We start from the raw sequence: 16,596 nt of genomic DNA on the forward strand, positions 1-16,596 counted from the left end.
AGGTCCCCACATCCCTCTGCATAAAGAAGCCCCCCCCCCTCAAATCCCCTCTAAACCTTCCACCAACCACTTTAAAACTATGCCCCCTCATAATTGGCCCCTCCACCAATGGAAATAGGCCCTTGCTATCCACTATATTCCGGCCCCTCAAAGTTTTATACACCTCAATGATGTCTTCTCTGTTCCAATGAGAATAAACCCAGCCTATGCAATCTGGCCTCATAGTTAATATTCTCCATTCCAGGCAGTATTTTAGTAAATCTCTGCACCCGCTCTAGTGCAATCACGTCCTTCCTATAATACGACGACCAGAATTGCACGCAGTACTCCAGCTGTGGCCTAACCAAAGTATTATACAATTTAAGCATAACCTCCCTGCTCTTGTATTCTATGCCTCGGCCAATAGAGGCAAGCATTCCGTATGCCTTCTTAACCTCCTTATCCGCTTGGCCTGCTACTTTCAGGGATCTGTGGACAAGCACTCCAAGGTCCCTTTGTTCATCAACACAATTAAGTGGCCTATCGCCCTCTCAAAGTGCATTACCTCACAATTCTCCGAATTAAATTCCATTTGCCACTGTTCTGCCCACCTGACCAGTAGATTGATATCCTCCTGCAGTCCATGACTTTCCTCTTCATTATCAACCACACAGCCAATTTTAGTGTCGTCTTCAAACTTCTTAATCATACCCCCTATATTTAAATCTCATGATCATCATCATAGGCAGTCCCTCGGAATTAAGGACAACTTGCTTCCACTCTAAAAGTGAGTCCTTAGGTGACTGAACAGTTCAATATGAGAGCCAAGTCCCTGTCACAGGTGGGACAGACAGTCGTTGTGGGAAAGGGTGTGTGGGACTGGTTTGCCGCACGCTCTTTCCGCTGCCTGTGCTTGGTTTCTTCATGCTCTCGGCGATGAGACTCGAGGTGCTCAGCGCCCTCCCGGATGCACTTCCTCCACTTAGGGCGGTCTTTGGCCAGGGACTCCCAGGTGTCGGTGGGGATGTTGCACGTTATCAGGTAGGCTTTGAGAGTGTCCTTGTCTAGATCATTGATATATACCACAAAAAGCAAGGGACCCAGTACTGAGCCCTGCGGAACCCCTCTGTAAATATCCTTCCAGTCACAAAAACATCCATCAACCATTACCCTTTGCTTCCTACCTCTAAGCCAATTTTGGATCCAACTTGCCACTTTGCCCTGGATCCCATGGGATTTAACCTTCGTGACCAGTCTGCCATGTGGGACCTTATCAAAAGCCTTGCTAAAGTCCATATACACTACATCATGCTCACTGCCCTCATCGACCCTCCTGGTTACCTCCTCGAAAAATTCAATCAGGTTAGTCAAACATGATTTTCCCTTAATAAATCCGTGCTGACTGTCCCTAATTAATCCTTGCCTTTCTAAATGTAGATGTATCCTGTCTTTCAGGATTTTCCCCAATAATTTTTCCACCACTGAGGTTAGGCTGACAGGCCTGTAATTACTCGGCCTATCCCTTTCTCCATTCTTAAACAAGGGTACTACATTAGCAGTCCTCCAGTCCTCTGGCACCATGCCCAAATCCAAAGAGGATTGGAAAATGATGGTCAAGGCCTCTGCTATTTCCTCTTTTACTTCGCTCAACAGCCTGGGTTACATTTCATCTGGTCCTGGGGACTTATCTACTTTCAAATCTGCTAAACCTCTTAATACCTCCTCCCTCACTATGTTTATTTCATCTAGAATTTCACACTCCTCCTCGATAGCAGTATCTGCATTGCCCCTTTCCTTTGTGAAAACAGACGCAAAGTATTCGTTAAGAACCATAACAACATCTTCCGCCTCCAACATCTTCCGCTTTGTTCTAGAATCACCGACAAATGAAAACAGTTTCTCCACATTCAGCCTGTCAAACACCTTCATAATTTTAAAGACCTTTATCGGGTCACTGTAATGTTTGCACCTGTGAGTATGGTCACAGGTTTGTAGAGCTGTTGGGGTTCAGTGGCTGCCTGTCTTTTACAAGGAACTCTCCAGGGTCTGGAACAAAGTCTCCACCAAGCACAGCTCTCCACCGGCTGGAGTGGCGGCTGTCCTGCAGGAGCCATTGCTCGGGAATCCGTACCTCCACGACCGAGGTTTTAGGTGGCAGTCGGATGAGAGGGCTGTGGCTGGCGAGGTGACCAGGGTCAGGGACTTGCTCGATGGCGGAGGAGCGGGCTGGATGGCGCCAGACACGCTGGCGCGGCGCCTAAATTCGTCCGACGTCCGCCGCGCGGCCGATGCCATCGAGTCGCTAAAAACAGTTCTGGGCCCTGACTCTGTTAGGTGTGTCGAGGAGGTTCAAGCACGTGGGGAGATCCCGTCCGAACTGACCCCCGTCCGGACGGAATTCCTCATCGGCGCCAAACCCCGGAACCTCCCTCGGGAGCCGGCGCCTCACAACTTGAGCCGCCTCGGGGAAATCCCCTCCGTGCCTTTCAGTTCCGCGCGGAGGGGTTTCCTATACGGGCTGCTCCTGCACACTCTCAACTTTACCATCCTCGTCTGCCATCCGGACACACCATGGCGTACCATCGTGCCGTCCGGAGGAGGCGGGGGTCCCTGATGGAGGGCACTCTACGCGGGAGTCCTCCCAGTATTTATCGGGGACTTGGCCTGGAGGGTGGTGCACGGAGCAGTCCCGTGCAATAAATTTTTAAGTCGGTTCACGGGCTCCCAGGCCGCCTGCAATTTCTGCGGTCTGGAAGAGTCCGTGTTCCATGTTTTTATGGAGTGTACGAGGTTGCAGCCCTTGTTCCAATATTTAAAGGGGCTGCTCCTCAATTTCTGGCTGCACTTCAGTCCCACACTCCTGATCTTTGGGCACCCTGTGCGGAGGGGAGCGGGTAGGTCCGAGGGCCTCCTCGTAGGACTGCTCCTGGGCACGGCCAAGGGTGCCATCAGCCGGTCCAGGCAGCGGGCGGTCGAGGGGGTCGTTCAGCCTGACTGCCTGCCTCCCTTTCGCGCGTAGATGGAGCACGCGGTGTCCACCGGTACGCTCGCGGCCTTCCGCGAGAGGTGGGCACCGGAGGGACTGGAGTGCATCTTCACCCCCGGCAACCAAATTTTAATTTGATTTTATTTGTTTTAAAGTCTAATTTATTTTAAATGCCGGTTTTAGTGTCCCCCTCCCCTTTTATAGGGGGCACTTGGAAAAAAATTATGATTTTAGTGCCCAAAAAACCCCCCCAAAAACCCACAAAAATCACCATAAAAACAAAAAACAAAAAAAAAGGGCACGTGAAAAGTGTTTGGAGTGTCCCCCAGATCGGGGGGGCACTTGATTTAATGTTGATTTTGTTTTCTCCAAAAGAGTTGTAGAGCTGTTGGGGTCCAGGAGTTGCCTGTCTTTTACAAGGAACTCACCAGGGTCTGGAACAAAGTCTCCACCAAGCTCAGCTCTCCACCGGCTGGAGAGGCGGCTGTCCTGCAGGAGCCGCTGCTCGGGAATCCGTACCTCCACGGCCGAGGTTTTAGGTGGCAGTCGGATGAGAGGGCTGTGGCTGGTGAGGTGACCAGGGTCAGGGACCTGCTCGATAGCGGAGGAGCGGGCTGGATGGCGCCAGACACGCTGGCGCGGCGCCTAAATTCTGCCAACATCCGCCACGCGGCCGATGCCATCGAGTCTGCCTCTTTCTTGTCTATCCCTTTCATGATTTTAAATGTTTCTATAAGATCACCCCTCATCCTTCTGAACTCCAACGAGTAAAGACCCAGTCTACTCAATCTATCATCATAAGGTAACCCCCTCATCTCCGGAATCAGCCTAGTGAATCGTCTCTGTACCCCCTCCAAAGCCAGTATATCCTTCCTTAAGTAAGGTGACCAAAACTGCACGCAGTACTCCAGGTGCGGCCTTACCAATACCCTGTACAGTTGCAGCAGGACCTCCCTGCTTTTGTACTCCATCCCTCTCGCAATGAAGGCCAACATTCCATTCGCCTTCCTGATTCCCTGCTGCACCTGCAAACTAACTTTTTGGGATTCATGCACAAGGACCCCCAGGTCCCTCTGCATCTCAGCATGTTGTAATTTCTCCCCATTCAAATAATATTCCCTTTTACTGTTTTTTTTCCCAAGGTGGATGACCTCACACTTTCCGACATTGTTTTCCATCTGCCAAACCTTCGCCCATTCGCTTAACCTATCCAATCTCTTTGCAGCCTCTCTGTGTCCTCTACACAACCCGCTTTCCCACTAATCTTAGTGTCATCTGCAAATTTTGTTACACTACACTCTGTCCCCTCTTCCAGGTCATCTATGTATATGGTAAACAGTTGTGGTCCCAGCACCGATCCCTGTGGCACACCACTAACCACCGATTTCCAACCCGGAAAGGACCCATTTATCCCGACTCTCTGCTTTCTGTTCGCCAGCCAATTCTCTATCCATGTTAATACATTTCCTCTGACTCCGCATACCTCTATCTTCTGCAGTGCAATAAATTTTAAGCCGGTTCACGGGCTCCCAGGCCGCAGCGGGCGGTTGAGGGGGTCGTTCAGCCTGACTGCCTGCCTCTCTTCCGCACCTACATCCGGGCCAGGGTGTCCTTGGAGATGGAGCACGCGGTGTCCACCGGTACGCTCGCGGCCTTCCGCGAGAGGTGGGCACCGGAGGGACTGGAGTGCATCATCACCCCCGGCAACCAAATTTGAATTTGATTTTATATGTTTTAAAGTTTAATTTTCTTTAATTGCCGGATTTTTAGTGTCCCCCTCCCCTTTTATAGGGGGCACTTGTAAAATATATGGTTTTAATGCCCCCCCCCAAAAAAAAACAAAAAAACATTTATTAAAAAAAGGGCTAGTTAAGTGTCTGGAGTGTCCCCCAGATCGGGGGGCACTTGATCTAACGTTATTTTGTTCCCCCAAAAAGAGTTGTAGAGCTGTTGGGTGCCAGAGTGTCCCTGGAGATGGAGGTCGCGACCTTCCGCGAGAGGTGGGCAGCGGAGGGACTGGAGTGCATCACTACCACCGGCAACCAAATTTTAATTTGATTTAAGTTACCTTTAAAGTTTTATTTGGAAATTTGTGGGTTCTAGTGCCATTACCAAAAGGGGGCGCTTCATTTAAGGTTATGCTCAAAACAGTTGTGGAGCTGTTGCATTGTGAATGGCTTAGCCAGTCACATGATGTTCACAAGACTCAATAAAACCCCAGCCAGTTGGGATCCACGATGAGGCAGGTGGTTGTGAGCATGGTCGATGAACTGGTAATGTGTACTGTGATTGTCAAACCTTTGCTAATAAACCAACTAGTTCTTAATAGCAATGTGTTCTTAAACAAAGAACCCATGAAGCAAAAACATTATAGTGACCTAGTCGAGAGAAAAGTGCCCCAGCATGCTCAATCTTCCCAGATAGCTGCATCCTCTCCATTCTGGTATCATCCTCGTAAACCCCATTTGGATTGTAGATAACTTTATCCCACACAGCATTAATCTTTGGTTGAAGAAATTCTTCCTCACCCTTCCTGTGTGGCTCCTACTGTCCTAATCTTTGTCTAGTGTTCCTGTCAGATTAGAACCCTTCCCTATAGCTGATCAATTTGTCTGTATCTATTCTGTCGATTATCCTTCGTAAGCTGGAAAACTTCAGTTATATTGCCTCAAGTGTCTCTTCTGTAAGTAAAACAAGCCCAACTGACGAAGGGTCATCGATCTGAAACGTTAACTCCGTTTCTCTCTCCACAGATGCTGCCTGACCCGCTGAGATTTCCAGCATTTCCTGTTTATATTTCAGATTTCCATCAAGCACCGTGTTTCCCGTTAACTGTGACTTGGATAGCGGATACCCCGGGGTTTACCTGACTGACCAACCTTACCTCCCATCAGGAACAGCAAACCAGCCACATACTGCATCAGGCCCCGATCCCAGCAGCAGCCCAGGATCCCGATTATCCAGCCAAACAGGATAATGGCGACCGCCATTCCCATGAATCCAGCTGTCATCCGACGCAGATCTGTGGAGGAGAAAAGAGAAGACACGGCTCATTAATCTTTACAGGGGAAGTGTCCTTTCTCCCAGCGCTGACATCTGCTGTCATAAAAGAACTGCTGGAGTAATTCTTCTGCCTGTTCTCTACAGAGGCGCGCTCCGACTAACTCTGTAACGTTCCGTCGAGCGCTTGGCAATCCTGACGGAGCGGGCATGTCACACGGATCCCCCGGCCTCATCCACCGGATTTAGTCCACGTAAGGTTGCCAAATCTCCAGGATTGGCCTGGAAATCTCCAGCAATTGAATGCAGGTCCCCGGGACACCACTGCAAGCTGCCCGGGAGGAAAATCATTGGAGCGTTAAAAAAGATCATGTGTCTTTTTCATTTGCTTTAAACACTTTTGTTTATTAGTTATAAAAATATTGGCGATGGGATGGACTGATTCTGGAGATGAGGGGGTTGACTTATGAGGATAGATTGAGTAGGTTGGGCCTATACACATTGAAGTTCAAAAGAATGAGAGGTGAGCTTATTGAAACGGAATGCTTGCCTTTATTGGCCGAGGCATAGAATATAAGAGCAGGGAGATTATGCTTAAATTGTATAATACTTTGGTTAGACCACAGCTGGAGTACTGTGTGGAATTCTGGTCGCCGTATTATAGGAAGGACATGATTGCACTAGAGAGGGTGCAGAGGAGATTTACTAGGATGCTGCCTGGAATGGAGAATCTTAGTTATAACAGCCTCCTGCCCTACCTCCAAGAACTCTCTGTTCCTCTGACTCTGGCCCCTCTCTTCCCTCCACCATTGGTGGCCATGCTGTTAAGCCTCTGGGCCCTAAGCTCTGGAATTCTCTCCCCAAACTCCTCCTCCTCCTAGACCCATCTTAAAACCCAAGTTTTTAGTTGCCCCTCCTAATATCTCCTTCTTTGGCTCAGCAGCCATGTTTGTCTGATTATGCCTCTGTGAAGCACCTTGGGACATTTTTCTATGTTAAAGGTGCTATATAAATGAATGTTGTGGCTTTCCTTCTTACTTTCTGCCATGATCTCATTGAATGGTGTGTCAGGGGCTGAATGGCCTACTCCTGTCTCTCTGTTCCTTTGTTCTTTCTCTCTTTCTTTCTTTCTTTCCATTGAGTTCTCGCTGGGGTGAGGTTCCCTCAATCACTGGGTGCCCTTTCACTCCCCCACCCAAGTGACCATTCTTCATGTGTGGCTATTCAACCCTAGTGAGCATCCCAATGTTGTCCTCCCCCACATCCTCATGTTTTGTACACCTCTCGCTGCCACGTATTGTCTTACAGCAGACCACAAAAGTGTCCAGGAGAGCACGGAAGGGCACCGTTCTTCCCCGAGTACAATCCAGCTCTGCTTAATTAGGGCCCTGACATTAATTAAATGTGGAATATAAAATGAGGAATGAAATGAAGTATTTTGCTGACATTATTATTACATTTAATAATCTAAGTGAGTTCAGGCACAGAGACTCCCATCAAGACGCCTCCATGGGAAACCAAGTGGAAGCTTTGAGCATTAAGGTCCAGTGGTGTTTATGTTACTGGACTCGTATCCCAGAGAATGTAGGTTCAAATCCCACTGCGGCAGTTAGAGAATTTGAATTCAGTTTAAGGAAAAACTAACTGGAAATAATTTGTATTAGTAAATGTGACCATGAAGCTGTTGGATTGTTGTAAAAAGCTACCTGGTTCACTAATGGGGAAGGAAATCTGCCGCCCTTACCTGGTCTGGCCTATATGTGACTCCAGACCCACAGCAATGTGGTTGACTCTTAACTGCCCTCTGAAGGGACCCAACAAGTCACTCAGTTGTATCCAACTAGAAGTGGGCAATAAATGCCAGCCTTGCCAGTGTCGCCCACATCCCGAGAATGAATAAAAGTGAATTAACTGCATGTAGTTTACAAGCTGAAGGTACGAGTGTATTTTAATTTATTTAAATTTTGTCTCGCCTCTCCCCAAGCCGCAGTCTCCCTGCCGAAGCAGCCGTCCTGTACCCCCACTCCAGGTCTGCACGTACATAGTGAGTGTCGGAAGGCCACACAACCGTGAGGCCGAGCCTGGACTCGCCCGCTGTCGGTCACTCTTTGGTCTCAGGAGCAGTAGCCTTGCCTGACGATTTTTTTCCCTGCTGAGGCCAGTTGTGGCAGCCCGGCCTGGAGGAGATCGGGCTGTTGCATGGGCAAATGGGTGGCAGATACAGTTTCATGTGGAGATTTGTGAGATAATACATTTTGGGGAATAAAACAGGGAATGGGAGCATACACTCAATGGAAAAGTGCTGAAGAGTGCGAATGAACAGAGAAACCAAGAGGTTCAAGTACTAATTCCTTGAAAGTGGGAGCACAGGTAGATAAAGCCATAAAAAGGCCAATAGAGTTTCGGGTTTTGCAAAGAAAGGCACATTGTGCAAGAATAAAGAAGTACTGATAAATGTGTGTAAAACGTTGGTTAAGCCAACTATAGAAAGGATTTTAAAGCCACAGAGATCGGACAGCTTAGATTCACCAGGATGATTCCAGGGATGGCAACTATAGTTCTGAGGCATGGCCGTTTTACTGAACCGATTTCTATTGGAGCAGAAAAGGCTAAAAGGAAATTTAATAGAAGTTTTAAAAATTACAAAGGGTTTTTCTGGCGTGGATAGGGAAAGATTATTTCCTCTGCTTTGCGAGTCAGTCATCGAGGGGTCATCAATTTAAAAGTGTCACTAAGGTCTCTAGTCTAAGGACTGGTAAATGGGCTGGGACCTTTCATAGGCTCCTAAGCAATGGGAGCAGGAGTAGGCATGTGGCCTCTCAAGCCTGATGGCTGATCTGATCTTGGCTTCAGCTCCACTTCCCTGCCCGCTCCCCATAACCCTTTACTCCCTTATCGTTCAAAAATCTGTCTATCTCCACCTTAAATATATTCAATGACCCAACCTCCACAACTCTCTGTGGTAGAGAATTCCAAAGATTCATGATCCTCTGAGAGAAGAAATTCCACCTCATTTCCGTTTTAAATGGGCAACCCCTTATTCTGAAACTATGCCCCCAGTTCTAGATTCCCCCACGAGGCTGCGATCACTAGATTTTGTTCGGTAAGGGTATCAAGGGATATGAAGCCAAGGTGAGTAAATGGAGTTAAGGTGCATCTCAGCCATGATCTAATTGAATGGGGGAGCCAGTTCGAGGGGCTGAATGGCCCACTCCTGTTCCTAACTCCCTCCATCTCCACTTTTTCCTGTTCTCAATAAATGGCCATTAGCCGGTCCCACTCAGAAAACCTTCATCCCTGCGACCCACAGACTAATAATCCCTCGCACCTCAGTAATAAAGGGTTTATTGAAAGACAGGTATGTTGACGGGGAGATTTATCGTGTGTCTGCCGGCTGCAGACTGGCAGTGACATCAGTCAGTCTGGTCACGCTGATTGCCCCATTGATCAAGTCTCGTCTGATTTCTTCATTAAGTGATTATTCCTCTGCTTGACATGCAATATTCAGCTGACAAACGGCATAAAGGAGTTGCCAAGGGAGGCTGGAGATTGAATCTGAGGAATCAGCTTGTGTCAGGTACACAGTGGAATTAAATTTTTGATGTCGTAAATCAATGGGGACGGTGAATGTTCTCAAGGAGCTCATTTTTGCAGTGTCAGTGATGTCCCTTTCCCATCTATCACCCATCAAGAGAGAGTCAGAACAATGTGCTGCTTCACCCAAAATAGTCTCAGACACGGAGCGGGGGGGCTGGGGGCAGAGACGAGAGCTTGTGGAGAACTGTGGGTGATCGGTGGACACGACAGTCACCACAATGAACATAGGATCACAGCTACAGAGGGACGTAGGAACAGGAGGAGGCCATTCAGCCCCTCAATCCGGTTCCATCGTTCAATCATATCAAAGCTGACCTGTACCTCAACCCCATTTACCCTCCTTTGATCCATATCCCTCGATACCCTTACCCAACAAAAATCTGTCCATCTCAGTTTTGAAAGCTCCAATTGACCCGCAGCATCCACAAACGTTTGGGGGAGAAAGTTTCAGATCTCTCCGAAAGTGCTGAATGGCCTGGCTCAGTGTCACAAAATGGCACCGCATATCAAAATATGGGGCGGTCCTGAATTTAACAGTGGCTCTCACGACTTCACAAACTCAGGACCCGAAATTCCTAGTGTCCGGAATTCAGCTCATCTCGGTATTGCTGGATGGGACAGCAGCTTGTCTTCCCGGCGGCAATGACCTACTTATGTCAAGGGATCGGGATAGTTCGCGGAGGGCTGATCCCTAATGATGGTGGAAGTGCTGGCCTTACAGCTGAGATGCTCTTAAATTGCTGCTGTTTCAAACCGTGGGTTACAAAGGAGCCTGAACCCCCCCTCAGAGATTGAGGGAGATATGGTTGTGACTGAAATGCGTCATGGTGCGGGGGTGGGGATGGAATGGTGGGTTGGGCTGCCGAGAGGTCTGCCAATACAGCGGCAGGTCCATGTGGAAAGAAGAGGTTCCGGGAGCGAGTGGCATCTCCCAAATCCTGCGATCTCTTCTCCATACAGCATGAGATTTAATGCTCTCACAAGATTTGCAAAGGTACATTTGAAGGCTGCTGTTAATGTATATTTTGTACATTTATTGACCTATATTTAATCTAAAAGTATATTCACAAATCTGAGGAGGTCACCCTGTGCACCAGATGATCTGCACATGGAAGTTGGATGGATCAAGCAGCATGCAATGCATGTCTGTGCAAACATTCGGCCGCCTGGGGAAAAGAGTGTTCAAAGACCAGGCCCTCAAAACTGTCACCAAGCTCATGGTCTACAGGGCTGTAGTAATACCTGCCCTCCTGTACGGCTCAGAGACATGGACCATGTACAGTAGACACCTCAAGTCGCTGGAGAAATACCACCAACGATGTCTCCACAAGATCCTGCAAATCCCCTGGGAGGACAGACACACCAACATTAGCGTCCTCAACCAGGCCAACACCCCCAGCAATGAAGCACTGACCACACTTGATCAGCTCCGCTGGGCAGGCCACACTGTTCGCATGTCTGACACAAGACGGCAAGCGAGCCCCAGGTGGGCAGAAGAAAAGTTACAAGGCCACCCTCAAAGCTTCTTTGATAAAATGCAACATCCCCACCGACATCTGGGAGTCCCTTGCCAAAGACCGCCCTAAGTGGAGGAAGTGCATCCGGGAGGGTGCTGAGCACCTCGAGTCTCATCGCCGAGAACATGCAGAAATCAAACGCAGGCAGCGGAAAGAGCCTGCAGCAAACCAGACTCCCCACCCACCCTTTCCTTCAACCACTGACTGTCCCACCTGTGGTGGGGACTGTGGTTCCCGTATTGGACTGTTCAGCTCCCTAAGGACTCATTTTAAGAGTGGAAGCAAGTCTTCCTCGTTTCCAAGGGACTGCCTATGATGATGATGATGACATTGGTGTGGGTAAGATAAGCGAGGGGAGTTCGGAAACAGCTGCCAAACACGACAGTCCGTGAATGACAGTAACAAGCATTCCTTGGTCTCGCGGGAAAAGGCTGCACCCAGTTCCTGAGGAAGACCGAGGGCAGGAGGAGGGGCAGCAGGACGAGGAGGCGAAGGAGATGCTGGGAACACCCTCAGTGGCTGCGATAGGGGATGGAGATATGGGAGGGCCTGCACCCACAGATGGTTTGTGCTGAGAGCCTAGGATCAAAGATCATAAATGGTTCTGAGGCCCATGCTCTGAGGAGACCTTGACGTGGGCCGAGCATGAAAGGCGGACAACAGGAAACTCCTTCCAACTCTCATTCTTCTCACCTCCACAGCAGTCAGCAGAGGGAAGATGCTGCGCAGGGAGAGCAAAGAAACCAGTGCCACGGCCTTCAGTGCCCGGCACGGGCAGCAGGAACTGGCCCACTCCGCCACCAGTCCAATATCGCCGGAGTTGAGCAGCCCAGAGAGGTTAGCTCGGGGTGATACAAAGGTCCCGCTGGGCAGTTTGCAGAGTGATCCCAGCTTACAAGGACGCAAGAGGGAGATGGAGCCTGGCTGTGAGGTATCACACAATGAAAAGACAAATGCTGGCAGCGCATCAGAACCATAAGAAGGCCCTGCAAAGACTCTCCGGAAATGTGCGGCAAATGGCAAGGATGGCAACAGAGTGCAGTGCCAGCCTTTACAGCGCTCTCGGAGATGGTTATTCTTCAATGTAGAGCATCCTGGAGTGAGTGGCATAAACATAAACATAAAGAAACAGGAGCTCCACCATTCAATAAGACCATGGCTGATCTGATCATGGACTCAGCTCCACTTCCCTGCCCACTCCCCATAATCCCTTATCCCCTTATCAGTTAAGAAACTGTCTATTTCTGTCTTAAATTTACTCAATGTCCCAGCTTCCACAGCTCTCTGAGGCAGCGAATTCCACAGATTTACAAAGTCCCACAGAACACAGTGCCCTCCTGACACATATATCCAAGGATATATCAAGGAAGGACCTTCTCGGGCTCTACACCCTGGTGGATGGGGATCTGCAGGAGATTCTCGACCTGGTGGCGCTGCATTATAAACCTGACTTCCCTCGTTGTCTGTTGTTCCTCCTCCTTGTTTTCAAATCCCTCCATGGCCTCGCCCCTCCCTATCTCTGTAATCTCCTCCAGCCCCACATCCATCCGGGACCTCTGCCCTCCTCAGTTTCAGGTCTTGAGCATCCCTGATTTCCTTCACTCCACAAATACATGAGTAAGGTGGGTATTCTCATGGGGAAAAACATTGTGCAACCAACTCCGCTAGTTGTTGTCAAAAAAGACCAACCCAAAGAGGTAGATTTTAAAGGAGCATCTTAAAGGAGGAAAGAAAGGTAGAGAGGTGGAGAGGTTTAGGGAGGGAGTTCCAGAGTTTGGGGCTCAGGCAGCTGAAGGCACGGCCACCAATGGTTGAGCGATTATAATCAGGGATGCTCAAGATGGCAGAATTAGAGGAGCGCAGACATCTCGGGGGGTTGTGGGGCTGGAGGAGATTACAGAGATAGGGAGGGACGAGGCCATGGAGGGATTTGAAAACAAGGAGGAGAATTTTAAAATCGAAGCGTTGCTTAACCGGGAGCCAATGTAGGTCAGCGAGCACAGGGGTGATGGTTGAGCGGGACTTGGTGCGAGTTGGGACACAGGCAGCGAGCACAGGGGTGGTGGGAGAGCGGGACTTGGTGTGAGTTGGGACATGGGCAGTGAGCACAGGGATGATGGGGGAGTGGGACTTGGTGTGAGTTGGGACACAGGCAGCGAGCACAGGGGTGGTGGGAGAGCGGGACTTGGTGTGAGTTGGGACATGGGCAGTGAGCACAGGGGTGATGGGGGAGCGGGACTTGGTGTGAGTTGGGACACAGGCAGCGAGCACAGGGGTGATGGGAGAGCGGGACTTGGTGTGAGTTGGGACATGGGCAGTGAGCACAGGGGTGATGGGAGAGTGGGACTTGGTGTGAGTTGGGACACAGGCAGCGAGCACAGGGGTGATGGGAGAGCAGGACTTGGTGTGAGTTGGGACATGGGCAGCGAGCACAGGGGTGATGGGAGAGCGGGACTTGGTGCGAGTTGGGACACAGGCAGCGAGCACAGGGGTGATGGGAGAGCAGGACTTGGTGTGAGTTGGGACACAGGCAGCGAGCACAGGGGTGATGGGAGAGCGGGACTTGGTGTGAGTTGGGACATGGGCAGTGAGCACAGGGGTGATGGTTGAGCGGGACTTGATGCGAGTTTGGACACAGGCAGCGAGCACAGGGGTGATGGGAGAGCGGGACTTGGTGTGAGTTGGGACATGGGCAGTGAGCACAGGGGTGATGGGAGAGCGGGACTTGGTGTGAGTTGGGACATGGGCAGTGAGCACAGGGGTGGTGGGAGAGCGGGACTTGGTGTGAGTTGGGACATGGGCAGCGAGCACAGGGGTGATGGGAGAGCGGGACTTGGTGTGAGTTGGGACATGGGCAGTGAGCACAGGGGTGGTGGGAGAGCGGGACTTGGTGCGAGTTGGGACACAGGCAGTGAGCTCAGGGGTGATGGGAGAGCGGGACTTGGTGTGAGTTGGGACATGGGCAGCGAGCACAGGGATGATGGGAGAGCGGGACTTGGTGTGAGTTGGGACATGGGCAGTGAGCACAGGGGTGATGGGAGAGCGGGACTTGGTGTGAGTTGGGACATGGGCAGTGAGCACAGGGGTGATGGTTGAGCGGGACTTGGTGCGAGTTGGGACACAGGCAGTGAGCTCAGGGGTGATGGGAGAGCGGGACTTGGTGTGAGTTGGGACATGGGCAGTGAGCACAGGGGTGATGGGAGAGCGGGACTTGGTGTGAGTTGGGACATGGGCAGTGAGCACAGGGGTGGTGGGAGAGCGGGACTTGGTGTGAGTTGGGACATGGGCAGCGAGCACAGGGGTGATGGGAAAGCGGGACTTGGTGTGAGTTGGGACATGGGCAGTGAGCACAGGGGTGGTGGGAGAGCGGGACTTGGTGCGAGTTGGGACACAGGCAGTGAGCTCAGGGGTGATGGGAGAGCGGGACTTGGTGTGATTTGGGACATGGGCAGCGAGCACAGGGGTGATGGGAGAGCGGGACTTGGTGTGAGTTGGGACATGGGCAGTGAGCACAGGGGTGATGGGAGAGCGGGACTTGGTGTGAGTTGGGACATGGGCAGTGAGCACAGGGGTGATGGTTGAGCGGGACTTGGTGCGAGTTGGGACACAGGCAGTGAGCTCAGGGGTGATGGGAGAGCGGGACTTGGTGTGAGTTGGGACATGGGCAGTGAGCACAGGGGTGATGGGAGAGCGGGACTTGGTGTGAGTTGGGACATGGGCAGTGAGCACAGGGGTGATGGGAGAGCGGGACTTGGTGTGAGTTGGGACATGGGCAGTGAGCACAGGGGTGATGGGAGAGCGGGACTTGGTGTGAGTTGGGACATGGGCAGTGAGCACAGGGCTAATGGTTGAGCGGGACTTGGTGCGAGTTGGGACACAGGCAGCGAGCACAGGGGTGATGGGAGAGCGGGACTTGGTGTGAGTTGGGACATGGGCAGTGAGCACAGGGGTGATGGGAGAGCGGGACTTGGTGTGAGTTGGGACATGGGCAGTGAGCTCAGGGGTGATGGGAGAGCAGGACTTGGTGTGAGTTGGGACATGGGCAGCAGAATTTTGGATAAATCATTCCAATCACAGGCTGTGCTGCAGCGCGTGATTGGAGCTGAACACTTTTAGATAACTTGGCAACATCACTGTTGTAGAAATGTACAAATTAGGCCCAAACAGAAATTGTTTGTCGTACATTTTCTTCGCCTGAGGCAGGAAGTAAATTCAGACCCGAGACTCAATCTGAATCTAATAGGCAATCAGTGCTGGGGCTAAGGACTTCACTGGTAGGAATTCAGATAAACGATTGGCTTCTGAAACCCAGAGGCATGAAGGCAAATGGTACAAATAGCATCTCCAACACACGCTCATTACAAAGTGGTGGCGGAACATGCACATCTTTCAATCTCCACAGCCCTGGCACTGATTCTCCAGCAGGACTCTTCGCCCTTTATTGCTTCGTGTCTGATTTTTACTGGATCTACTCCAAGCTGGAACAATCTTAGGGCTTGCCTGCCTGCCTATCTCATCACTGCCCCCCCTTCAGAATGCCCGTTTACCCATGGGCAAGGTATATATGATCCACTATCGTATTGTGGTTGATTGCATTACCATTATGGGGTTTGACTGAAATTTGTCTCGTGTCTGATGACACCTTGCAGCTTACTGAAGCCTCCCTGCCTGGCTATATCTTTCACCACCTGCCCTGCCCAAACTGCTGCGGCGATGGTGTGGCCCTTATCAGCAAATCACACCTTGGTCTGAACCCCTGCTCCTCTGACATCCTCTCCTCATTTGAGCAGCTCACCCCCTCTCGCCTCTCATTTAAAATCCTCATTCAAGCCCCACCCAGTGTTTCGTACAGAGATATCATAACTGTTTTCCTCCCTTAGCCTCTGCACCAAGTGACTGCTCATTGTCGGTGATTTCGACCTCCATCTCAACTCATCTTGTCCTCTCTCCTCTGAGTTCTCTGCCCTCCTATCACCCCTTAATGTCTCCCTCCATGTAAACTCTCCAGCCCATATTCGCAGCCACCCCCTCGACCGTGTCATCTCCCATCCATCTCTACCTTCACAGTATTGATCACAGACAAAGCCATCATCGTCCAGCACCCATGGCCCCCTATTCCCTTCCAACCTTATTCCTTTCTGTGCCTGCGTCCCTAGGAAAAACTCTCCCCCTAATACTTACACTGACACTTTCACACTCCCAATGGTCTAGTCGTTTTGCTCCAGTCACCACGACACTGCTGCAGTCGTCGATTTGCTCAATCACACCCTCGCCTTATCCCAAGTAACACCCTTACTCTCCTCCAGCTTGGTTGTTCTCCCTGGCATGGCACCCACTTTCTCTCCCTGTATCAAGGGCCGCAGATTTGTGTGTTGTTTCCACATCTTCTTTCAACTGTTTTGTTTATTAGTTATAAAATATTGGGAATGGGGGGAAAAAGGCTATTTGGCGGGCAGTTGAGATCATGTGATGAGAACTCCAGGAATATGTCCAACCAGAATTTACAACCTTACCGAG

At 50.6% G+C, this 16,596-nt stretch overlaps 1 protein-coding gene across 1 annotated transcript in view; it reads right to left on the minus strand.

Annotated features, from left to right (window-relative positions):
- LOC139281533 (transmembrane protein 178B) overlaps window positions 1-16,596 on the minus strand; it is a 632,140-nt gene that overhangs the window by 53,948 nt on the left and 561,596 nt on the right. The window contains exon 3 of the mRNA XM_070901700.1: window positions 5,850-5,987. Within this exon, the coding sequence (XP_070757801.1) occupies window positions 5,850-5,987 (138 nt within the window). The remainder of the gene's footprint in view (window positions 1-5,849; window positions 5,988-16,596) is intronic.

This window comes from Pristiophorus japonicus, chromosome 15 (assembly GCF_044704955.1).
Source record: "Pristiophorus japonicus isolate sPriJap1 chromosome 15, sPriJap1.hap1, whole genome shotgun sequence".
NCBI lineage: Eukaryota > Metazoa > Chordata > Chondrichthyes > Pristiophoridae > Pristiophorus > Pristiophorus japonicus.